Here is a 26734-nt window from a genome sequence, read left to right on the forward strand (position 1 = left end):
ACAAAACGACACTTCATGTTATCTCTGGGACCCTTTGGATGATAAATCAGAGCAAGATATCAGAATTTAAGTACACATTTCACCTTCAGAGTTGAATTTATCAAACCTATCGCGGTGAAAAAGTGTTTTGTTGTTAGGAGCTCTCCTCAAACAATAGCATGGCATTATTTAGCAGTAAATGCTACTGTAAATTGGATAGTGCAGTTATATCAACAATAATTTAAGCTTTCAGCCGATATAAGACACTTATATGTACCGACATTTGTTGTTTCTCTAAAATCTGCTATCGTTACACAAGAGAGCGTATATGTGCGTATGTGTTTTTGTCTGCTGTGCTCAAGTGTTATTAAACTTCAAGAACATTGATAAGAGGGAGTAGACATGCTTAAACATTGGGAGCATTAATAGCTATATGTTAGTGACATTTGTGTTGTTTACGGTGAAAATTATGTTGTAGATAATGTTGTGTTTCCGTCCCTTACAATCAAAGCATAGTATGCCTCTACCTCAAAGCACTGCCTTTTAATTAAATGTAAAAATCTTTATTTTGCAATTAACTCCATCAATTACTGTGATTGTTTGACAGCCCTAAATATTTTACACATTCAATGTACACAAAAAGTGAATGATTAGACATACAACTTTGTCATTAATGTGCAATAATGGCAGTGAAAATACACTACCATTCAAAAGGTTGGGGTCACTTAGAAATGTCCTTGTTTTTGAAAGAAAAGCACGTTTTTTTGTCCATTAAAATAACATCAAATTGATCAGAAATACAGTGTAGACATTGTTAATGTTAGCACCCGCAAAACACCAGTCTCAAAATCCACAGTGAAGAGGCGACTCCGGGATGTTGGCCTTATAGGCAGTTCCTCTATCCAGTGTCTGTGTTCTTTTGCACATCTTAATCTTTTCTTTTTATTGGCCAGTCTGGACAGCGTGGGGGAGGGAATGTGTGCACTTATCTCTTAAAATTTGGTAGGACGTAGGTGGCCCATCTACAATTTTTTACTTATATTTATTTACCTCCAAAAACACAATTACGTTTCTTTTGCTGCTGTAGTATATAATATCAGCGAATTTTTGCGAACATTGTTGGTGATCGAAGTACATACATTTGAATATTGATAAATTACGCCCGAAAGGTGGAATTGAACCACTCTGCCGCTAAGCAGCTACAGGTTTGAAGCCTGCACACCGGACCACCGAGGCTCATCCGGGCACTTGAATGAGAGTTCACAGTGCCTATATAAACCTGAGCGTGTACATAAATGTTTCAGTGTCGGTGACAAAATGTTGTGGTAAAAGCAACCGTATTATTTAGTATAAGGAATGTACGTTTTTCTACAATGAAAATCGCAAGCATTTTAGTGACTGTATAATGAAAGAAACACACAAATTAAACGAAGTGTGTTGTTATGGGAGGGCTTTTCGAAAGGATGCAAAATTGCTAAGATTTGATTGGCTGGTTGATAACAAAAGGGGTGGAGTGTTTATATTGCGCATCCAGGGTCACCATCAAATAATGGCTGGTCCCTAGCTTTGACCCCATTCTCCAAGGGTGTCTAAGGCACAGGAGGCTGCTGTGTTCATAATGTACAGTTCATAATAATGTATGGAACGGAGTAAATGGAATGTTATCAAATACATGGAAACCAGCTCATAGGCCAACAGGCAACCCTCCAAGTGCCTGCACAATGTGGGGGAAACATTTGTGTGTGCGTAGCTATCTCTTAAGATGGTTTGGTGTGCCACCCTCCTTCCATGGATGAGGCATGCGACAACATCAATGCAGACCAATGTCAAGCTTGGATTCACCATGGCAAAAGGTTTTTCTCAAGGTGCATGAACAATGAGGACATTCACTGTGATGTGCAAGAGAATTTATGGCCAAATGCTCAAGACAGGCTTGATGCAAATTAATGTGTGCTAAACATTGTTTAAAATAAATAAATAATAATTTCTTACATTTGATTACAGTTAGTATACTTATTTTGTAAAGGATTCCTTCATTGATCACACCTTTGATTACACATTGGATATATACAGTACTGTATTATGGAAATGAAAGATTTTCTGTCAATTTTGTTGGGTAATATAAGTGTATTGCCTAATGTTAAAACTGTACTGTAATTTACAGTACTGTACCATATTACTTTCAGCACTTCTAAGGGTGATTTGAAACACATATCTTACATTTGCTATTGGATTAACTGGTAGTTAAGGCGACTACATTGAAAAGACATCATTATGTTGTGTTTTGGAGACTTCTTAGGGTTAGCCCCCTTTACTTCAAATTTCGCCTAAAATGACATATCCAAATCTAACTGCCTGTAGCTCAGGCCCTGAAGCAAGGATATGCATATTCTTGGTACCATTTGAAAGGAAACACTTTGAAGTTTGTGGAAATGTGAATTGAATGTAGGAGAATATAACACAATAGATCACCATCTGTGAAATGCAACAGAAAGGTCCCACATCGAGCCATCACCCTGGTTGTAATTCCAATAGTGTCCAGAAGATGGCAGCAGTGTATGAGCAAAGTTGAAGTATGAGCCAACTCCATACCCAGGTACATTTGGGCAAATTGTGAAGGAGACATTCACATGACATTTTTGCAAGAATATCGTCAAATCTGTTTACTTGGACTAGCTTTTCCAGTATTAGTAGTCATATTATAAGTTCAACATTTGCAAAACACCCAGTTTCCATATCTTTATAACTCTCCATATTCTTATGATTTTTGTCCAAAAGGAAAAGGCTTGCTGTCGCACAAGGTTAGCAGCTACATTTTGCGACAGATTCGGCCGCATCATCGGTGTGCCATGAAGGCGTCGCTCTCTGACCAAATTATTGTCCTATAGGATATACTACACCCCTAATGATATAGTGAAGTCTGGTTACGTTCTAGGATCTCTGAGGAATAAATATGAACGTGGTTTGACTGGTTGAAACAATGTTTAGGGTTAGATTTTCAGATTCCTTTCTTTGCAAATTGAACGAGTAAAGTACAACATCGATCGTGCATGCTATATGGACCTTTTTAGAATATGAAAAGGATTTTATCTAACAAAACGACACTTCATGTTATCTCTGGGACCCTTTGGATGATAAATCAGAGCAAGATTTCAGAATTTAAGTACACATTTCACCTTCAGAGTTGAATTTATCAAACCTATCGCGGTGAAAAAGTGTTTTGTTGTTAGGAGCTCTCCTCAAACAATAGCATGGCATTATTTAGCAGTAAATGCTACTGTAAATTGGATAGTGCAGTTATATCAACAATAATTTAAGCTTTCAGCCGATATAAGACACTTATATGTACCGACATTTGTTGTTTCTCTAAAATCTGCTATCGTTACACAAGAGAGCGTATATGTGCGTATGTGTTTTTGTCTGCTGTGCTCAAGTGTTATTAAACTTCAAGAACATTGATAAGAGGGAGTAGACATGCTTAAACATTGGGAGCATTAATAGCTATATGTTAGTGACATTTGTGTTGTTTACGGTGAAAATTATGTTGTAGATAATGTTGTGTTTCCGTCCCTTACAATCAAAGCATAGTATGCCTCTACCTCAAAGCACTGCCTTTTAATTAAATGTAAAAATCTTTATTTTGCAATTAACTCCATCAATTACTGTGATTGTTTGACAGCCCTAAATATTTTACACATTCAATGTACACAAAAAGTGAATGATTAGACATACAACTTTGTCATTAATGTGCAATAATGGCAGTGAAAATACACTACCATTCAAAAGGTTGGGGTCACTTAGAAATGTCCTTGTTTTTGAAAAAAAAGCACGTTTTTTTGTCCATTAAAATAACATCAAATTGATCAGAAATACAGTGTAGACATTGTTAATGTTAGCACCCGCAAAACACCAGTCTCAAAATCCACAGTGAAGAGGCGACTCCGGGATGTTGGCCTTATAGGCAGTTCCTCTATCCAGTGTCTGTGTTCTTTTGCACATCTTAATCTTTTCTTTTTATTGGCCAGTCTGGACAGCGTGGGGGGGAGGGAATGTGTGCACTTATCTCTTAAAATTTGGTAGGACGTAGGTGGCCCATCTACAATTTTTTACTTATATTTATTTACCTCCAAAAACACAATTACGTTTCTTTTGCTGCTGTAGTATATAATATCAGCGAATTTTTGCGAACATTGTTGGTGATCGAAGTACATACATTTGAATATTGATAAATTACGCCCGAAAGGTGGAATTGAACCACTCTGCCGCTAAGCAGCTACAGGTTTGAAGCCTGCACACCGGACCACCGAGGCTCATCCGGGCACTTGAATGAGAGTTCACAGTGCCTATATAAACCTGAGCGTGTACATAAATGTTTCAGTGTCGGTGACAAAATGTTGTGGTAAAAGCAACCGTATTATTTAGTATAAGGAATGTACGTTTTTCTACAATGAAAATCGCAAGCATTTTAGTGACTGTATAATGAAAGAAACACACAAATTAAACGAAGTGTGTTGTTATGGGAGGGCTTTTCGAAAGGATGCAAAATTGCTAAGATTTGATTGGCTGGTTGATAACAAAAGGGGTGGAGTGTTTATATTGCGCATCCAGGGTCACCATCAAATAATGGCTGGTCCCTAGCTTTGACCCCATTCTCCAAGGGTGTCTAAGGCACAGGAGGCTGCTGTGTTCATAATGTACAGTTCATAATAATGTATGGAACGGAGTAAATGGAATGTTATCAAATACATGGAAACCAGCTCATAGGCCAACAGGCAACCCTCCAAGTGCCTGCACAATGGGGGAAACATTTGTGTGTGCGTAGCTATCTCTTAAGATGGTTTGGTGTGCCACCCTCCTTCCATGGATGAGGCATGCGACAACATCAATGCAGACCAATGTCAAGCTTGGATTCACCATGGCAAAAGGTTTTTCTCAAGGTGCATGAACAATGAGGACATTCACTGTGATGTGCAAGAGAATTTATGGCCAAATGCTCAAGACAGGCTTGATGCAAATTAATGTGTGCTAAACATTGTTTAAAATAAATAAATAATAATTTCTTACATTTGATTACAGTTAGTATACTTATTTTGTAAAGGATTCCTTCATTGATCACACCTTTGATTACACATTGGATATATACAGTACTGTATTATGGAAATGAAAGATTTTCTGTCAATTTTGTTGGGTAATATAAGTGTATTGCCTAATGTTAAAACTGTACTGTAATTTACAGTACTGCACCATATTACTTTCAGCACTTCTAAGGGTGATTTGAAACACATATCTTACATTTGCTATTGGATTAACTGGTAGTTAAGGCGACTACATTGAAAAGACATCATTATGTTGTGTTTTGGAGACTTCTTAGGGTTAGCCCCCTTTACTTCAAATTTCGCCTAAAATGACATATCCAAATCTAACTGCCTGTAGCTCAGGCCCTGAAGCAAGGATATGCATATTCTTGGTACCATTTGAAAGGAAACACTTTGAAGTTTGTGGAAATGTGAATTGAATGTAGGAGAATATAACACAATAGATCACCATCTGTGAAATGCAACAGAAAGGTCCCACATCGAGCCATCACCCTGGTTGTAATTCCAATAGTGTCCAGAAGATGGCAGCAGTGTATGAGCAAAGTTGAAGTATGAGCCAACTCCATACCCAGGTACATTTGGGCAAATTGTGAAGGAGACATTCACATGACATTTTTTTGCAAGAATATCGTCAAATCTGTTTACTTGGACTAGCTTTTCCAGTATTAGTAGTCATATTATAAGTTCAACATTTGCAAAACACCCAGTTTCCATATCTTTATAACTCTCCATATTCTTATGATTTTTGTCCAAAAGGAAAAGGCTTGCTGTCGCACAAGGTTAGCAGCTACATTTTGCGACAGATTCGGCCGCATCATCGGTGTGCCATGAAGGCGTCGCTCTCTGACCAAATTATTGTCCTATAGGATATACTACACCCCTAATGATATAGTGAAGTCTGGTTACGTTCTAGGATCTCTGAGGAATAAATATGAACGTGGTTTGACTGGTTGAAACAATGTTTAGGGTTAGATTTTCAGATTCCTTTCTTTGCAAATTGAACGAGTAAAGTACAACATCGATCGTGCACGCTATATGGACCTTTTTAGAATATGAAAAGGATTTTATCTAACAAAACGACACTTCATGTTATCTCTGGGACCCTTTGGATGATAAATCAGAGCAAGATATCAGAATTTAAGTACACATTTCACCTTCAGAGTTGAATTTATCAAACCTATCGCGGTGAAAAAAAGTGTTTTGTTGTTAGGAGCTCTCCTCAAACAATAGCATGGCATTATTTAGCAGTAAATGCTACTGTAAATTGGATAGTGCAGTTATATCAACAATAATTTAAGCTTTCAGCCGATATAAGACACTTATATGTACCGACATTTGTTGTTTCTCTAAAATCTGCTATCGTTACACAAGAGAGCGTATATGTGCGTATGTGTTTTTGTCTGCTGTGCTCAAGTGTTATTAAACTTCAAGAACATTGATAAGAGGGAGTAGACATGCTTAAACATTGGGAGCATTAATAGCTATATGTTAGTGACATTTGTGTTGTTTACGGTGAAAATTATGTTGTAGATAATGTTGTGTTTCCGTCCCTTACAATCAAAGCATAGTATGCCTCTACCTCAAAGCACTGCCTTTTAATTAAATGTAAAAATCTTTATTTTGCAATTAACTCCATCAATTACTGTGATTGTTTGACAGCCCTAAATATTTTACACATTCAATGTACACAAAAAGTGAATGATTAGACATACAACTTTGTCATTAATGTGCAATAATGGCAGTGAAAATACACTACCATTCAAAAGGTTGGGGTCACTTAGAAATGTCCTTGTTTTTGAAAGAAAAGCACGTTTTTTTGTCCATTAAAATAACATCAAATTGATCAGAAATACAGTGTAGACATTGTTAATGTTAGCACCCGCAAAACACCAGTCTCAAAATCCACAGTCGACTCCGGGATGTTGGCCTTATAGGCAGTTCCTCTATCCAGTGTCTGTGTTCTTTTGCACATCTTAATCTTTTCTTTTTATTGGCCAGTCTGGACAGCGTGGGGGAGGGAATGTGTGCACTTATCTCTTAAAATTTGGTAGGACGTAGGTGGCCCATCTACAATTTTTTACTTATATTTATTTACCTCCAAAAACACAATTACGTTTCTTTTGCTGCTGTAGTATATAATATCAGCGAATTTTTGCGAACATTGTTGGTGATCGAAGTACATACATTTGAATATTGATAAATTACGCCCGAAAGGTGGAATTGAACCACTCTGCCGCTAAGCAGCTACAGGTTTGAAGCCTGCACACCGGACCACCGAGGCTCATCCGGGCACTTGAATGAGAGTTCACAGTGCCTATATAAACCTGAGCGTGTACATAAATGTTTCAGTGTCGGTGACAAAATGTTGTGGTAAAAGCAACCGTATTATTTAGTATAAGGAATGTACGTTTTTCTACAATGAAAATCGCAAGCATTTTAGTGACTGTATAATGAAAGAAACACACAAATTAAACGAAGTGTGTTGTTATGGGAGGGCTTTTCGAAAGGATGCAAAATTGCTAAGATTTGATTGGCTGGTTGATAACAAAAGGGGTGGAGTGTTTATATTGCGCATCCAGGGTCACCATCAAATAATGGCTGGTCCCTAGCTTTGACCCCATTCTCCAAGGGTGTCTAAGGCACAGGAGGCTGCTGTGTTCATAATGTACAGTTCATAATAATGTATGGAACGGAGTAAATGGAATGTTATCAAATACATGGAAACCAGCTCATAGGCCAACAGGCAACCCTCCAAGTGCCTGCACAATGTGGGGAAACATTTGTGTGTGCGTAGCTATCTCTTAAGATGGTTTGGTGTGCCACCCTCCTTCCATGGATGAGGCATGCGACAACATCAATGCAGACCAATGTCAAGCTTGGATTCACCATGGCAAAAGGTTTTTCTCAAGGTGCATGAACAATGAGGACATTCACTGTGATGTGCAAGAGAATTTATGGCCAAATGCTCAAGACAGGCTTGATGCAAATTAATGTGTGCTAAACATTGTTTAAAATAAATAAATAATAATTTCTTACATTTGATTACAGTTAGTATACTTATTTTGTAAAGGATTCCTTCATTGATCACACCTTTGATTACACATTGGATATATACAGTACTGTATTATGGAAATGAAAGATTTTCTGTCAATTTTGTTGGGTAATATAAGTGTATTGCCTAATGTTAAAACTGTACTGTAATTTACAGTACTGCACCATATTACTTTCAGCACTTCTAAGGGTGATTTGAAACACATATCTTACATTTGCTATTGGATTAACTGGTAGTTAAGGCGACTACATTGAAAAGACATCATTATGTTGTGTTTTGGAGACTTCTTAGGGTTAGCCCCCTTTACTTCAAATTTCGCCTAAAATGACATATCCAAATCTAACTGCCTGTAGCTCAGGCCCTGAAGCAAGGATATGCATATTCTTGGTACCATTTGAAAGGAAACACTTTGAAGTTTGTGGAAATGTGAATTGAATGTAGGAGAATATAACACAATAGATCACCATCTGTGAAATGCAACAGAAAGGTCCCACATCGAGCCATCACCCTGGTTGTAATTCCAATAGTGTCCAGAAGATGGCAGCAGTGTATGAGCAAAGTTGAAGTATGAGCCAACTCCATACCCAGGTACATTTGGGCAAATTGTGAAGGAGACATTCACATGACATTTTTTTGCAAGAATATCGTCAAATCTGTTTACTTGGACTAGCTTTTCCAGTATTAGTAGTCATATTATAAGTTCAACATTTGCAAAACACCCAGTTTCCATATCTTTATAACTCTCCATATTCTTATGATTTTTGTCCAAAAGGAAAAGGCTTGCTGTCGCACAAGGTTAGCAGCTACATTTTGCGACAGATTCGGCCGCATCATCGGTGTGCCATGAAGGCGTCGCTCTCTGACCAAATTATTGTCCTATAGGATATACTACACCCCTAATGATATAGTGAAGTCTGGTTACGTTCTAGGATCTCTGAGGAATAAATATGAACGTGGTTTGACTGGTTGAAACAATGTTTAGGGTTAGATTTTCAGATTCCTTTCTTTGCAAATTGAACGAGTAAAGTACAACATCGATCGTGCACGCTATATGGACCTTTTTAGAATATGAAAAGGATTTTATCTAACAAAACGACACTTCATGTTATCTCTGGGACCCTTTGGATGATAAATCAGAGCAAGATATCAGAATTTAAGTACACATTTCACCTTCAGAGTTGAATTTATCAAACCTATCGCGGTGAAAAAAGTGTTTTGTTGTTAGGAGCTCTCCTCAAACAATAGCATGGCATTATTTAGCAGTAAATGCTACTGTAAATTGGATAGTGCAGTTATATCAACAATAATTTAAGCTTTCAGCCGATATAAGACACTTATATGTACCGACATTTGTTGTTTCTCTAAAATCTGCTATCGTTACACAAGAGAGCGTATATGTGCGTATGTGTTTTTGTCTGCTGTGCTCAAGTGTTATTAAACTTCAAGAACATTGATAAGAGGGAGTAGACATGCTTAAACATTGGGAGCATTAATAGCTATATGTTAGTGACATTTGTGTTGTTTACGGTGAAAATTATGTTGTAGATAATGTTGTGTTTCCGTCCCTTACAATCAAAGCATAGTATGCCTCTACCTCAAAGCACTGCCTTTTAATTAAATGTAAAAATCTTTATTTTGCAATTAACTCCATCAATTACTGTGATTGTTTGACAGCCCTAAATATTTTACACATTCAATGTACACAAAAAGTGAATGATTAGACATACAACTTTGTCATTAATGTGCAATAATGGCAGTGAAAATACACTACCATTCAAAAGGTTGGGGTCACTTAGAAATGTCCTTGTTTTTGAAAGAAAAGCACGTTTTTTTGTCCATTAAAATAACATCAAATTGATCAGAAATACAGTGTAGACATTGTTAATGTTAGCACCCGCAAAACACCAGTCTCAAAATCCACAGTGAAGAGGCGACTCCGGGATGTTGGCCTTATAGGCAGTTCCTCTATCCAGTGTCTGTGTTCTTTTGCACATCTTAATCTTTTCTTTTTATTGGCCAGTCTGGACAGCGTGGGGGAGGGAATGTGTGCACTTATCTCTTAAAATTTGGTAGGACGTAGGTGGCCCATCTACAATTTTTTACTTATATTTATTTACCTCCAAAAACACAATTACGTTTCTTTTGCTGCTGTAGTATATAATATCAGCGAATTTTTGCGAACATTGTTGGTGATCGAAGTACATACATTTGAATATTGATAAATTACGCCCGAAAGGTGGAATTGAACCACTCTGCCGCTAAGCAGCTACAGGTTTGAAGCCTGCACACCGGACCACCGAGGCTCATCCGGGCACTTGAATGAGAGTTCACAGTGCCTATATAAACCTGAGCGTGTACATAAATGTTTCAGTGTCGGTGACAAAATGTTGTGGTAAAAGCAACCGTATTATTTAGTATAAGGAATGTACGTTTTTCTACAATGAAAATCGCAAGCATTTTAGTGACTGTATAATGAAAGAAACACACAAATTAAACGAAGTGTGTTGTTATGGGAGGGCTTTTCGAAAGGATGCAAAATTGCTAAGATTTGATTGGCTGGTTGATAACAAAAGGGGTGGAGTGTTTATATTGCGCATCCAGGGTCACCATCAAATAATGGCTGGTCCCTAGCTTTGACCCCATTCTCCAAGGGTGTCTAAGGCACAGGAGGCTGCTGTGTTCATAATGTACAGTTCATAATAATGTATGGAACGGAGTAAATGGAATGTTATCAAATACATGGAAACCAGCTCATAGGCCAACAGGCAACCCTCCAAGTGCCTGCACAATGTGGGGGAAACATTTGTGTGTGCGTAGCTATCTCTTAAGATGGTTTGGTGTGCCACCCTCCTTCCATGGATGAGGCATGCGACAACATCAATGCAGACCAATGTCAAGCTTGGATTCACCATGGCAAAAGGTTTTTCTCAAGGTGCATGAACAATGAGGACATTCACTGTGATGTGCAAGAGAATTTATGGCCAAATGCTCAAGACAGGCTTGATGCAAATTAATGTGTGCTAAACATTGTTTAAAATAAATAAATAATAATTTCTTACATTTGATTACAGTTAGTATACTTATTTTGTAAAGGATTCCTTCATTGATCACACCTTTGATTACACATTGGATATATACAGTACTGTATTATGGAAATGAAAGATTTTCTGTCAATTTTGTTGGGTAATATAAGTGTATTGCCTAATGTTAAAACTGTACTGTAATTTACAGTACTGCACCATATTACTTTCAGCACTTCTAAGGGTGATTTGAAACACATATCTTACATTTGCTATTGGATTAACTGGTAGTTAAGGCGACTACATTGAAAAGACATCATTATGTTGTGTTTTGGAGACTTCTTAGGGTTAGCCCCCTTTACTTCAAATTTCGCCTAAAATGACATATCCAAATCTAACTGCCTGTAGCTCAGGCCCTGAAGCAAGGATATGCATATTCTTGGTACCATTTGAAAGGAAACACTTTGAAGTTTGTGGAAATGTGAATTGAATGTAGGAGAATATAACACAATAGATCACCATCTGTGAAATGCAACAGAAAGGTCCCACATCGAGCCATCACCCTGGTTGTAATTCCAATAGTGTCCAGAAGATGGCAGCAGTGTATGAGCAAAGTTGAAGTATGAGCCAACTCCATACCCAGGTACATTTGGGCAAATTGTGAAGGAGACATTCACATGACATTTTTTTGCAAGAATATCGTCAAATCTGTTTACTTGGACTAGCTTTTCCAGTATTAGTAGTCATATTATAAGTTCAACATTTGCAAAACACCCAGTTTCCATATCTTTATAACTCTCCATATTCTTATGATTTTTGTCCAAAAGGAAAAGGCTTGCTGTCGCACAAGGTTAGCAGCTACATTTTGCGACGGATTCGGCCGCATCATCGGTGTGCCATGAAGGCGTCGCTCTCTGACCAAATTATTGTCCTATAGGATATACTACACCCCTAATGATATAGTGAAGTCTGGTTACGTTCTAGGATCTCTGAGGAATAAATATGAACGTGGTTTGACTGGTTGAAACAATGTTTAGGGTTAGATTTTCAGATTCCTTTCTTTGCAAATTGAACGAGTAAAGTACAACATCGATCGTGCACGCTATATGGACCTTTTTAGAATATGAAAAGGATTTTATCTAACAAAACGACACTTCATGTTATGTCTGGGACCCTTTGGATGATAAATCAGAGCAAGATATCAGAATTTAAGTACACATTTCACCTTCAGAGTTGAATTTATCAAACCTATCGCGGTGAAAAAAGTGTTTTGTTGTTAGGAGCTCTCCTCAAACAATAGCATGGCATTATTTAGCAGTAAATGCTACTGTAAATTGGATAGTGCAGTTATATCAACAATAATTTAAGCTTTCAGCCGATATAAGACACTTATATGTACCGACATTTGTTGTTTCTCTAAAATCTGCTATCGTTACACAAGAGAGCGTATATGTGCGTATGTGTTTTTGTCTGCTGTGCTCAAGTGTTATTAAACTTCAAGAACATTGATAAGAGGGAGTAGACATGCTTAAACATTGGGAGCATTAATAGCTATATGTTAGTGACATTTGTGTTGTTTACGGTGAAAATTATGTTGTAGATAATGTTGTGTTTCCGTCCCTTACAATCAAAGCATAGTATGCCTCTACCTCAAAGCACTGCCTTTTAATTAAATGTAAAAATCTTTATTTTGCAATTAACTCCATCAATTACTGTGATTGTTTGACAGCCCTAAATATTTTACACATTCAATGTACACAAAAAGTGAATGATTAGACATACAACTTTGTCATTAATGTGCAATAATGGCAGTGAAAATACACTACCATTCAAAAGGTTGGGGTCACTTAGAAATGTCCTTGTTTTTGAAAGAAAAGCACGTTTTTTTGTCCATTAAAATAACATCAAATTGATCAGAAATACAGTGTAGACATTGTTAATGTTAGCACCCGCAAAACACCAGTCTCAAAATCCACAGTGAAGAGGCGACTCCGGGATGTTGGCCTTATAGGCAGTTCCTCTATCCAGTGTCTGTGTTCTTTTGCACATCTTAATCTTTTCTTTTTATTGGCCAGTCTGGACAGCGTGGGGGGAGGGAATGTGTGCACTTATCTCTTAAAATTTGGTAGGACGTAGGTGGCCCATCTACAATTTTTTACTTATATTTATTTACCTCCAAAAACACAATTACGTTTCTTTTGCTGCTGTAGTATATAATATCAGCGAATTTTTGCGAACATTGTTGGTGATCGAAGTACATACATTTGAATATTGATAAATTACGCCCGAAAGGTGGAATTGAACCACTCTGCCGCTAAGCAGCTACAGGTTTGAAGCCTGCACACCGGACCACCGAGGCTCATCCGGGCACTTGAATGAGAGTTCACAGTGCCTATATAAACCTGAGCGTGTACATAAATGTTTCAGTGTCGGTGACAAAATGTTGTGGTAAAAGCAACCGTATTATTTAGTATAAGGAATGTACGTTTTTCTACAATGAAAATCGCAAGCATTTTAGTGACTGTATAATGAAAGAAACACACAAATTAAACGAAGTGTGTTGTTATGGGAGGGCTTTTCGAAAGGATGCAAAATTGCTAAGATTTGATTGGCTGGTTGATAACAAAAGGGGTGGAGTGTTTATATTGCGCATCCAGGGTCACCATCAAATAATGGCTGGTCCCTAGCTTTGACCCCATTCTCCAAGGGTGTCTAAGGCACAGGAGGCTGCTGTGTTCATAATGTACAGTTCATAATAATGTATGGAACGGAGTAAATGGAATGTTATCAAATACATGGAAACCAGCTCATAGGCCAACAGGCAACCCTCCAAGTGCCTGCACAATGTGGGGAAACATTTGTGTGTGCGTAGCTATCTCTTAAGATGGTTTGGTGTGCCACCCTCCTTCCATGGATGAGGCATGCGACAACATCAATGCAGACCAATGTCAAGCTTGGATTCACCATGGCAAAAGGTTTTTCTCAAGGTGCATGAACAATGAGGACATTCACTGTGATGTGCAAGAGAATTTATGGCCAAATGCTCAAGACAGGCTTGATGCAAATTAATGTGTGCTAAACATTGTTTAAAATAAATAAATAATAATTTCTTACATTTGATTACAGTTAGTATACTTATTTTGTAAAGGATTCCTTCATTGATCACACCTTTGATTACACATTGGATATATACAGTACTGTATTATGGAAATGAAAGATTTTCTGTCAATTTTGTTGGGTAATATAAGTGTATTGCCTAATGTTAAAACTGTACTGTAATTTACAGTACTGCACCATATTACTTTCAGCACTTCTAAGGGTGATTTGAAACACATATCTTACATTTGCTATTGGATTAACTGGTAGTTAAGGCGACTACATTGAAAAGACATCATTATGTTGTGTTTTGGAGACTTCTTAGGGTTAGCCCCCTTTACTTCAAATTTCGCCTAAAATGACATATCCAAATCTAACTGCCTGTAGCTCAGGCCCTGAAGCAAGGATATGCATATTCTTGGTACCATTTGAAAGGAAACACTTTGAAGTTTGTGGAAATGTGAATTGAATGTAGGAGAATATAACACAATAGATCACCATCTGTGAAATGCAACAGAAAGGTCCCACATCGAGCCATCACCCTGGTTGTAATTCCAATAGTGTCCAGAAGATGGCAGCAGTGTATGAGCAAAGTTGAAGTATGAGCCAACTCCATACCCAGGTACATTTGGGCAAATTGTGAAGGAGACATTCACATGACATTTTTGCAAGAATATCGTCAAATCTGTTTACTTGGACTAGCTTTTCCAGTATTAGTAGTCATATTATAAGTTCAACATTTGCAAAACACCCAGTTTCCATATCTTTATAACTCTCCATATTCTTATGATTTTTGTCCAAAAGGAAAAGGCTTGCTGTCGCACAAGGTTAGCAGCTACATTTTGCGACAGATTCGGCCGCATCATCGGTGTGCCATGAAGGCGTCGCTCTCTGACCAAATTATTGTCCTATAGGATATACTACACCCCTAATGATATAGTGAAGTCTGGTTACGTTCTAGGATCTCTGAGGAATAAATATGAACGTGGTTTGACTGGTTGAAACAATGTTTAGGGTTAGATTTTCAGATTCCTTTCTTTGCAAATTGAACGAGTAAAGTACAACATCGATCGTGCACGCTATATGGACCTTTTTAGAATATGAAAAGGATTTTATCTAACAAAACGACACTTCATGTTATCTCTGGGACCCTTTGGATGATAAATCAGAGCAAGATATCAGAATTTAAGTACACATTTCACCTTCAGAGTTGAATTTATCAAACCTATCGCGGTGAAAAAGTGTTTTGTTGTTAGGAGCTCTCCTCAAACAATAGCATGGCATTATTTAGCAGTAAATGCTACTGTAAATTGGATAGTGCAGTTATATCAACAATAATTTAAGCTTTCAGCCGATATAAGACACTTATATGTACCGACATTTGTTGTTTCTCTAAAATCTGCTATCGTTACACAAGAGAGCGTATATGTGCGTATGTGTTTTTGTCTGCTGTGCTCAAGTGTTATTAAACTTCAAGAACATTGATAAGAGGGAGTAGACATGCTTAAACATTGGGAGCATTAATAGCTATATGTTAGTGACATTTGTGTTGTTTACGGTGAAAATTATGTTGTAGATAATGTTGTGTTTCCGTCCCTTACAATCAAAGCATAGTATGCCTCTACCTCAAAGCACTGCCTTTTAATTAAATGTAAAAATCTTTATTTTGCAATTAACTCCATCAATTACTGTGATTGTTTGACAGCCCTAAATATTTTACACATTCAATGTACACAAAAAGTGAATGATTAGACATACAACTTTGTCATTAATGTGCAATAATGGCAGTGAAAATACACTACCATTCAAAAGGTTGGGGTCACTTAGAAATGTCCTTGTTTTTGAAAGAAAAGCACGTTTTTTTGTCCATTAAAATAACATCAAATTGATCAGAAATACAGTGTAGACATTGTTAATGTTAGCACCCGCAAAACACCAGTCTCAAAATCCACAGTGAAGAGGCGACTCCGGGATGTTGGCCTTATAGGCAGTTCCTCTATCCAGTGTCTGTGTTCTTTTGCACATCTTAATCTTTTTCTTTTTATTGGCCAGTCTGGACAGCGTGGGGGAGGGAATGTGTGCACTTATCTCTTAAAATTTGGTAGGACGTAGGTGGCCCATCTACAATTTTTTACTTATATTTATTTACCTCCAAAAACACAATTACGTTTCTTTTGCTGCTGTAGTATATAATATCAGCGAATTTTTGCGAACATTGTTGGTGATCGAAGTACATACATTTGAATATTGATAAATTACGCCCGAAAGGTGGAATTGAACCACTCTGCCGCTAAGCAGCTACAGGTTTGAAGCCTGCACACCGGACCACCGAGGCTCATCCGGGCACTTGAATGAGAGTTCACAGTGCCTATATAAACCTGAGCGTGTACATAAATGTTTCAGTGTCGGTGACAAAATGTTGTGGTAAAAGCAACCGTATTATTTAGTATAAGGAATGTACGTTTTTCTACAATGAAAATCGCAAGCATTTTAGTGACTGTATAATGAAAGAAACACACAAATTAAACGAAGTGTGTTGTTATGGGAGGGCTTTTCGAAAGGATGCAAAATTGCTAAGATTTGATTGGCTGGTTGATAACAAAAGGGGTGGAGTGTTTATATTGCGCATCCAGGGTCACCATCAAATAATGGCTGGTCCCTAGCTTTGACCCCATTCTCCAAGGGTGTCTAAGGCACAGGAGGCTGCTGTGTTCATAATGTACAGTTCATAATAATGTATGGAACGGAGTAAATGGAATGTTATCAAATACATGGAAACCAGCTCATAGGCCAACAGGCAACCCTCCAAGTGCCTGCACAATGTGGGGGAAACATTTGTGTGTGCGTAGCTATCTCTTAAGATGGTTTGGTGTGCCACCCTCCTTCCATGGATGAGGCATGCGACAACATCAATGCAGACCAATGTCAAGCTTGGATTCACCATGGCAAAAGGTTTTTCTCAAGGTGCATGAACAATGAGGACATTCACTGTGATGTGCAAGAGAATTTATGGCCAAATGCTCAAGACAGGCTTGATGCAAATTAATGTGTGCTAAACATTGTTTAAAATAAATAAATAATAATTTCTTACATTTGATTACAGTTAGTATACTTATTTTGTAAAGGATTCCTTCATTGATCACACCTTTGATTACACATTGGATATATACAGAACTGTATTATGGAAATGAAAGATTTTCTGTCAATTTTGTTGGGTAATATAAGTGTATTGCCTAATGTTAAAACTGTACTGTAATTTACAGTACTGTACCATATTACTTTCAGCACTTCTAAGGGTGATTTGAAACACATATCTTACATTTGCTATTGGATTAACTGGTAGTTAAGGCGACTACATTGAAAAGACATCATTATGTTGTGTTTTGGAGACTTCTTAGGGTTAGCCCCCTTTACTTCAAATTTCGCCTAAAATGACATATCCAAATCTAACTGCCTGTAGCTCAGGCCCTGAAGCAAGGATATGCATATTCTTGGTACCATTTGAAAGGAAACACTTTGAAGTTTGTGGAAATGTGAATTGAATGTAGGAGAATATAACACAATAGATCACCATCTGTGAAATGCAACAGAAAGGTCCCACATCGAGCCATCACCCTGGTTGTAATTCCAATAGTGTCCAGAAGATGGCAGCAGTGTATGAGCAAAGTTGAAGTATGAGCCAACTCCATACCCAGGTACATTTGGGCAAATTGTGAAGGAGACATTCACATGACATTTTTTTGCAAGAATATCGTCAAATCTGTTTACTTGGACTAGCTTTTCCAGTATTAGTAGTCATATTATAAGTTCAACATTTGCAAAACACCCAGTTTCCATATCTTTATAACTCTCCATATTCTTATGATTTTTGTCCAAAAGGAAAAGGCTTGCTGTCGCACAAGGTTAGCAGCTACATTTTGCGACAGATTCGGCCGCATCATCGGTGTGCCATGAAGGCGTCGCTCTCTGACCAAATTATTGTCCTATAGGATATACTACACCCCTAATGATATAGTGAAGTCTGGTTACGTTCTAGGATCTCTGAGGAATAAATATGAACGTGGTTTGACTGGTTGAAACAATGTTTAGGGTTAGATTTTCAGATTCCTTTCTTTGCAAATTGAACGAGTAAAGTACAACATCGATCGTGCATGCTATATGGACCTTTTTAGAATATGAAAAGGATTTTATCTAACAAAACGACACTTCATGTTATCTCTGGGACCCTTTGGATGATAAATCAGAGCAAGATTTCAGAATTTAAGTACACATTTCACCTTCAGAGTTGAATTTATCAAACCTATCGCGGTGAAAAAGTGTTTTGTTGTTAGGAGCTCTCCTCAAACAATAGCATGGCATTATTTAGCAGTAAATGCTACTGTAAATTGGATAGTGCAGTTATATCAACAATAATTTAAGCTTTCAGCCGATATAAGACACTTATATGTACCGACATTTGTTGTTTCTCTAAAATCTGCTATCGTTACACAAGAGAGCGTATATGTGCGTATGTGTTTTTGTCTGCTGTGCTCAAGTGTTATTAAACTTCAAGAACATTGATAAGAGGGAGTAGACATGCTTAAACATTGGGAGCATTAATAGCTATATGTTAGTGACATTTGTGTTGTTTACGGTGAAAATTATGTTGTAGATAATGTTGTGTTTCCGTCCCTTACAATCAAAGCATAGTATGCCTCTACCTCAAAGCACTGCCTTTTAATTAAATGTAAAAATCTTTATTTTGCAATTAACTCCATCAATTACTGTGATTGTTTGACAGCCCTAAATATTTTACACATTCAATGTACACAAAAAGTGAATGATTAGACATACAACTTTGTCATTAATGTGCAATAATGGCAGTGAAAATACACTACCATTCAAAAGTTTGGGGTCACTTAGAAATGTCCTTGTTTTTGAAAGAAAAGCACGTTTTTTTGTCCATTAAAATAACATCAAATTGATCAGAAATACAGTGTAGACATTGTTAATGTTAGCACCCGCAAAACACCAGTCTCAACATCCACAGTGAAGAGGCGACTCCGGGATGTTGGCCTTATAGGCAGAGTTCCTCTATCCAGTGTCTGTGTTCTTTTGCACATCTTAATCTTTTCTTTTTATTGGCCAGTCTGAGATACGTCTTTTTCTTTGCAATGCTGCCTAGAGGGCCAGCATCCCAAAATCACCTCTTCAATCTTGACGTTGTGACTGGTGTTTTAAGGGTACTATTTAATGAAGCTGCCAGTTGAGGACTTGTGAGGTGTCTGTTTCTCAAACTAGAGACTAATGTACTCGTCCTCTTGCTCAGTTGTGCACTAGGGCCTCCCACTCCTCTTTCGATTCTGGTTAGTTTCTTGGAAATTTCTCACATGGAATAGCCTTCATTTCTCAGACTAGACTGATGAGTTTCAGAAGAAAATTCTTTGTTTCTGGCCATTTTGAGCCTGTAATCGAACCCACAAATGCTGATGCTCCAGATACTCAACTAGTCTAAAGGACAGTTTTATTGCTTCTTTAAACAGAACAACAGTTTTCAGCTGTGCTAACATGATTGCAAAAGGGTTTTCTAATGATCAATCAGCCTTTTAAAATGACAAACTTGGATTAGCTAACACAACGTGCCATTGGAACACAGGAGTGATGGTTGCTGATAATGGGCATCTGTACACCTATGTAGAAATTCCATAGAAAAATTAGCCATTTCCAGCTGCAATAGTCATTTACAACATTAACAATGTCTACACTGTATTTCTGATCAATTTGATGTTATTTTAATGGACAATTTTTGGTGGCTTTTTTTTCCAAAAACAAGGACATTTCTAAGTGACCCCAAACTTTTCAACGGTAGTGTATGTTGAAATGGCATTATTGAATAAACACTTAATTAGGTGAGTGACTTGGCTTACAATCTACTGTATCTTTGTTATGGCACCGTGTTAATACAATGAAATACAATCCCAACATAATGATGTAGTACATACATACATACATACAGTAGATACAGTACACATACAGGCCCTTTCTGAGTACCCATAGGAATGCTGTTTATTATCCAACCCCATCCCAAAATACACACAAGCATGATGACTACTGGGATTTCTACTCTTTACCTGAGCCTAATTCTTACATTAGGCTATCTAGCTCTCTAAAAGTACCTCAATGACATGGGGACACAAGTCTTTAAGAATATTCTGACAATAATAATGTATTCTATTCAATCCCCAAGCTGAATCTTAATTGCCAAAAGTGGTTTGCTCCACTTCAGGCCTCTCACATCAGTTTTATATGAAGGAAAGGATGCAAGGAGCCCACTCTACACTACTGAGATACATCCTAGAGATCCTTCCCTCAAAGAAAGGTGTTCTCGATGATCAGCACGTGAGGCTCCTCCTCAGTTTCCCCAGCAGGGGGTGCCAGTGGCTCTGTAGACCCTTCTTCCAGAGGAGCACAGCACATCTTCCCAGCACAGCCCTTCCCACAGGCCAGGCTGCAGGCGAGGTGTGAGGGCATCTCCCTATGGATGATGGCGGGGTTGGTGCTGTTGTTATCCAGGTTGCCGTTGGCTGTGGGAGAAGAGAGGAGGAACTCTGGTTGTACGGTGCAGCAGCTCACACCTACACTCTGCAGCACCTTGGTGACCCCCGACAACAGATCACCACACCTGTGGGAATAGATGCATATTGAGTTAACTATATTTACTGTCCATCCAAAACCATTTCCCCATCGGCAACATGCATTGTATTATACTATAAAAACAGACACAAACCTGTGTATCTGGAACCCAGCGTGGCAGTGGACATGTACAGACGCCACCAGGCAGCTCTCTGTCAGCTGCCACACGTGGAGGTCGTGCACCGCCTGCACCCCTGGCACACTGGCGATCCGCCGGCCCAGATCAGACACACACACCTGGGGCGGGACGGCCTGGAGCAGCAGCCAACCGTAGCGGCACACCTGGGGCAGAGTGGTGGCCAGCAGCACCCCCACAGCCACCATGGAGAAGCCAGGGTCCAGGTAGACGAAGGGGCCACAGGCCCCAGAGCCATGCATGCAGTCTGGGCCCAGTAGTAGCAGGGTAAGTCCGTTGGTGAGTGCCAGGATGGAACCTAGCAGTGCCTGAGTGAGGGCGATGAGGGATGGGAGGCAGGCGGGAAGTTGGACCCTGAGGCTTGTATGGCTTTCTGACTTTAGGGCTGAGGCTGTGGTGGGCTCTGTCTGATTTTCTGAGGAGACAGGATAAAAAGAGGGTAAGGCAGGAAGAACTGAACAAATCTGAAATAATGTAATAATTAGTCTGTCTGCCACACATGAAATGGCTTAACTTGATTAGTATAAACACTGAAAAACACCTCTGTCTCACTTAGAGATTCTCTGGTACTTTTGGTTACTTTTTACCCAGTAGTTCTGAAAGTAGTGTTAACGAGACAAAAGTGGTCCCAGAAAATGTGCAGATAAGTGCACCATGTCATTATTCTCTCTGTCGTGCTGCTGTGTGTGTGCATCATGTGCATCTTGCTAGCTGTCACTCATATAGCAAGGGGCTGAAGCTCATTGGTTGAAATCGAATTGCTGGGAGGCTGGCCCAGATGGGGGGAAATGGCACAGCACAGGTTCCAGAAAAATAGTTGCTTCCAAACTAGTGATTTTGTGCCTACTACTTTTTTTGTAGTGGGCTGGAAGTGTCAATGTGTACTTCATAAATGCATAATCTAGGCACAAAATCACTAGTTTGGAAGCAACTGTTTTTCTGGAACCTGGAACCTATATATATGTACCTTGTCATCTCGGGGGTTTGAACTTGCAACCTTCCGGCTACTAGTCCAACGCTCTAACCACTAGGCTACCCTGCCGCCCCATGAACATGAACTATGAACTGATATCTTAATTATTAATTATTATATTAAATTGACACATCAATTAGCTCATTTCAATTTAAACTATTATATAAAATACTTGCTATAAAAAGAATGCTCAATATGTAGGACATTGAACAGTGTGACCGGGGCCGCCATGAGGAAACAGAATAAATAGGGCATCTTTACTAGTGCTGTCCATCGGTGGACCACTTCTGTGATGGCTATGTCATAATATCCGGGTTCAGATGGACCTGCAAGATATTGTTGGGGGATCTGAAAAATCATGATCAGTCAATGGGAAATATCATTATAGTCTTGGGTAATGTGTTTATTTTATAGGGAAATATCAGTCAACATTTTAAAAATAGGTAGGTTCAAGACCCTCGTAAGACATCACAGTAAAATGGGGAGATGCTATTTCCTTTTGCAATACAAAATGGTATTTTGCTGGGAAAGATGGGTTAATCTGTGGACATCGGAGGGTTGGAGTTCAAATCAGAATGAATGGTGGATTGGCTGCTGTCAGTGAAAATCCAGCATTTGCAGAAAAAGGAAATTAGGGATATACAGGTATGTATAATTATTTAACTACATGTACCTTACATGAGTGAAAATGGCTGTATGTCGCAGTACAAGTATTGTTGTCTGATAGTTTACTCCAATCAGAGGATGGGGTGTAGCCCTCCCCACCCCCAAAAAATAAGTGGATAGTCTTTGACCATGTCTCGACTCCCTAATCCTCCTTTTGATTTGTTGTTTAAATTCCAGACTAGGACAGATAAGACCACAAAATGCAACATGGTCCCTAAGCATAGAAATTACTCATCTACCAAATAGTAAAATGTACTGCCAAGGCCAAAGGCAGGAAGATACCATTCCTCACCTCTGTGTCCCATGCAGGCCCTATACTTAGACACTTCAGAGTGGGGGTCCTTTGGATGACAGACACTGGCCACTGGATGTGGGAAGCTGCTTGGTGTCTCTGAAGTTCTGCAGTCTGCAGGGAGTGTGTGCTCGTCTGCAGGGAGTGTGTGTGCTCCGTGGCAGTGGTCTGAAAGGGGACCCTGAGGGGCCACCGTATGGAGTGGGGATGTCTGGGATGGGTGCGGAGTATCACTGTCAGGGTTCAGGACACTGGAGGTCCCAGGGTTACAGAGTACAAGTGTTCCATCTTGGAAGGTACCATCTAGAGATGTAGGGAGGTTACTGATGTAATTCTCTCCCCCCACTGCATTGCTGTCTTTGGTCTGGACCTTGACTGTGGTGTGTTGGAAAGAATGGAAAAACAAACAGATGCTCATTGCTTATATTCTACTGAACCTACTATAATAATGCAGAACTTTTACACAATTCCCTCCCACACAGACATTAATATTAAAAGCAAAGAATGCACTGTGCCTTTTCCATTCACACCAAGGACAGAGCTCTCCTCCCCCTCCCAGGCAGCTCTAGTCTTGGTCCCAAGCCAGCTGCCCCAGCTGAGCCCCAGCACCAGGAGGTTGTAGAGCAGGCTGACAGCCCCCATCACCGCGGCCAAAAGAGGGCGCTGTATAGGGTGGGGCTGCAGGGTGTGGCTGAGGATCTCTAGAGAGACAGAGACACACAAGGCAGCCAGCAGAAGAGCTGAGATCAGAGCCCCCAGGGGCTGGACCCTCGCCCCACTGTAGGACAGGCCACACAGGGAGGCCACAGGGGTGAGGGGTCTGGGTAACACACCGGAGGTGGCTGGTGAATATGGGGAAGTTTTGACAGGTGACTGAGTGGGGGTGGAGGTGTTGGGGGTGGAGAGAGGGGAGGCAGGTGGGGGTTTTGGGGAACCTCTGCCCAGGGTGGGTTGAGGAAGAGCCATGTGCATGAGGATGAAGAGGGTGTGGAAGACATCCACCATGGTGATGAGGGAGTTACAGAGGCGGCTGACAACGATCTCACACAGTAGGAGCAGGAAGGTCAGGACCAGCATGCATCTGTGTAGGGAACTGTCATGGGGGAGCCCCAACCTGCTCGCCATCTCACCTGTCAGAAGATACAGGCACACGAAAAAGTCAAATGTCATGCTCGATATTGGTGGAGCAGCCCATCAGATGCAAGTTAATGTAAAAATGACATAAAGGTCTGTAAAAGCCAGGACTTCCTATTAATGACCACTGCTGCAAAGGTTATTTGGTAACCCAAAGTACAATATACACTCCAATTCTCCTATGGGGACAACCCTTTTAGGTTCTAGATAGCACCTTTTTTTCTAAGACTGCACTGATAGAAACAAACAAACCAGGCACCTTCTTTAACCTTTAGTATTAGCCTGTCTGCCCAGTGCCATAAATGGACCATTTTGATTTGAAATGTATCAAAGGAGCTTTAGCATGTCTCTTGTTCAGTGGAATGTGTTACCTTGCAATGGTCCCAACCAAACTCACTAATACTCCAGCCTAGTTGATCCTAAAAAGTCACATAGGAATTCATGTTTCACAGCATGAATAACCTGCTTGGCACGCGTGCACACGCACACACACACACACACACACACACATACACACACACACTCACACACTACCATATGAATTTACCAATATGTCAATATGCTCCAAATTCAGAGCACTTAAATGTAGGCTAGTCTGACGGAAGAAAAAAAACTCCCTGGCAAATGGTTTGCCACTATCACTTTTTAATGGTAGGAATTAATATATTATTGTTTTAGAGTTTCTTTACCTTTGATGAACGGTAGATCACAAGCGTCAAATAATCACCCGGTAAATGGCGGTGAGATTATACATGCACATTTGCGCGCCGAATTAAGACATTTCTTCACGTGTTCTGTGCTCTGTTATTCTCTCTCTCGTTCTCTTTCTCTCCCACGCCCACCAAACTCCCAGGTTATAATCGCTGTCATGTGAGGTGATTCGCTCTCATCATCCTCCTCATTTATCCGCTGTCCCATTCCCTTGTGGGGGTTAAGAGGAAAGCCCACCCACCCATTTAACCCTTTACTGACCACACTTCAGGAAAAGATGATGCCGAGTGAAAATAATTTAAACCTGAACAAAGATGATACTATGCTGAACAACAATATAAACGCAACATGCAAAAACGTTAACGATTTTATTCAGTTACAGTTCATACAAGGAAATCAAGTCAATTTAAATAAATTGATTAGGGCCTAATCTATGGATTTCCCATGTCTGGTCAGGGGCGCACCCACTTGGGAGCCAGGCCCACCCACAAAAGGGCTTTATTACAGACAGAAATACTCTTCAGTTTCATCAGCTGTCCAGGTGGCTGGTCTCTGGCAACAGACCCGGGGGACATTTCTGTAGTCAGCATACCAATTGCAGCATTGTGTTGTGTGACAGAACTGCACATGAGTGGCCTTTTGTTGTTCCCAGCACAAGGTGCTCCTGTGTAATGTTGTTTAATCAGCTTCTTGATATGCCAAACCTGTCAAGTGGATTGATTGTCTTGGCAAAGGAGAAATGCTCACTAACAGGGATGTGAACAAATTTGTGCACAAAATTTGAGACATAAGCTTTTTGTGTGTATGGAAAATTTCTGGGCTCTTTTATTTCAGCTTATGAAACATGGGACCAACACTTTACATGGTGTGCTTCATATTTTTGTTCAGTATATGCACATAGTATCAATAAGAATAAATATAACATTTAAAAAAACTGAAATATGTCATTTGATAAGTATTCAGACCCTTTACTCAGTACTTTGTTGTAGTACTTTCGGCAGTGATTACAGCCTCAAGTCTTCTTGGATATGACGCTACATGCTTGGCACACCTGTATTTGGGGAGTTTCTCCCATTCTTCTCTGCAGATCCTTCTCAAGCTCTGTCAGGTTGGAAGGGGAGCATCGCTGCAAAGCTATTTTCAAGTCTCTCCAGAGATGTTCGGTCAGGTTCAAGTCCAAGCTCTGGCTGGGTCACTCAAGGACATTCAGACTTGTCCCGAAGCCACTCCTGCGTTGTCTTGGCTGTGTGCTTAGAGTCGTTGTCCTGTTGGAAGGTGAACCTTCACCCCAGTCTGAGGTCCAGAGCGCTCTGGAGCATCAAGGCTCTCTCTGTACTTTGCTCCATTCATCTTTCTCTCAATCCTGACTAGTCTCCCTGCCGCTGAAAAACATCCCCACAGCATGATGCTGCTGTTGGGTGGTCCTTTGCATGGGGTGATGTAAGTTTCCTTCAACAATCAGTCTTCCAGATAGAGGACACAGACACAGGAACATTGGTATATAACTTTTAAGTAATAAAATGCAATTGCAGACAGATTCACATTCAGAATACCTCTGTAGTCTATAGTAAAGATGTGTGGCGAAACAACCCTCCTTATACTAGTTGGTGCAGACAACCTACCGCCAATCATATTGTTGCATTGGATTAGATACAAAGTATCTAAAATGAGAAAAACATGTCTAGACTGTGGTTTCTCACTCTGCTGTCTCGGGCCTTGAGGCTGCGTGACTATCAGCAGGTGCAGACCATTCTCAGTCAGAACTAAAGCAGTACATCTCCATTTACCCAGTACTTTTTCATCATTGCACATTGCAAGCATACAAAGGTTATCACATATATAAAGTAATCATGGCACCGATTGCCCAGTTTGGCTGGGCAGACCAGCTCTAGGAAGAGTCTTGGTAG

At 39.6% G+C, this 26734-nt stretch overlaps 1 protein-coding gene and 6 non-coding genes across 7 annotated transcripts; all 7 read right to left on the reverse strand.

Moving 5' to 3' along the window:
* Positions 1-1138: 1138 nt before the first annotated feature.
* trnastop-uca lies at positions 1139-1225 on the reverse strand. Its single transcript has one exon. It is a non-coding gene; the product is annotated as a tRNA-Sec (tRNA).
* A 2987-nt stretch (positions 1226-4212) lies between these two features.
* On the reverse strand, positions 4213-4299 carry trnastop-uca. Its single transcript has one exon. It is a non-coding gene; the product is annotated as a tRNA-Sec (tRNA).
* A 2980-nt stretch (positions 4300-7279) lies between these two features.
* On the reverse strand, positions 7280-7366 carry trnastop-uca. The gene has a single exon. It is a non-coding gene; the product is annotated as a tRNA-Sec (tRNA).
* Positions 7367-10353: 2987 nt separating this feature from the next.
* Positions 10354-10440, reverse strand: trnastop-uca. Its single transcript has one exon. It is a non-coding gene; the product is annotated as a tRNA-Sec (tRNA).
* A 2989-nt stretch (positions 10441-13429) lies between these two features.
* trnastop-uca lies at positions 13430-13516 on the reverse strand. The gene has a single exon. It is a non-coding gene; the product is annotated as a tRNA-Sec (tRNA).
* A 2985-nt stretch (positions 13517-16501) lies between these two features.
* Positions 16502-16588, reverse strand: trnastop-uca. The gene has a single exon. It is a non-coding gene; the product is annotated as a tRNA-Sec (tRNA).
* Positions 16589-19793: 3205 nt separating this feature from the next.
* Positions 19794-25030, reverse strand: LOC112267344 (probable zinc transporter protein DDB_G0282067). Its single transcript, XM_042297107.1, has 5 exons — positions 24806-25030; positions 23498-24112; positions 22983-23357; positions 21010-21466; positions 19794-20904 (listed from the first exon to the last, which is right to left on the reverse strand). The coding sequence occupies exons 2-5, from the start codon at positions 24105-24107 to the stop codon at positions 20592-20594; spliced, it is 1755 nt and encodes a 584-aa protein (XP_042153041.1). The 5' UTR covers positions 24108-24112; positions 24806-25030; the 3' UTR covers positions 19794-20591.
* Positions 25031-26734: the final 1704 nt, after the last annotated feature.

This window comes from Oncorhynchus tshawytscha, linkage group LG14, assembly GCF_018296145.1.
Source record: "Oncorhynchus tshawytscha isolate Ot180627B linkage group LG14, Otsh_v2.0, whole genome shotgun sequence".
Lineage (NCBI taxonomy): Eukaryota > Metazoa > Chordata > Actinopteri > Salmoniformes > Salmonidae > Oncorhynchus > Oncorhynchus tshawytscha.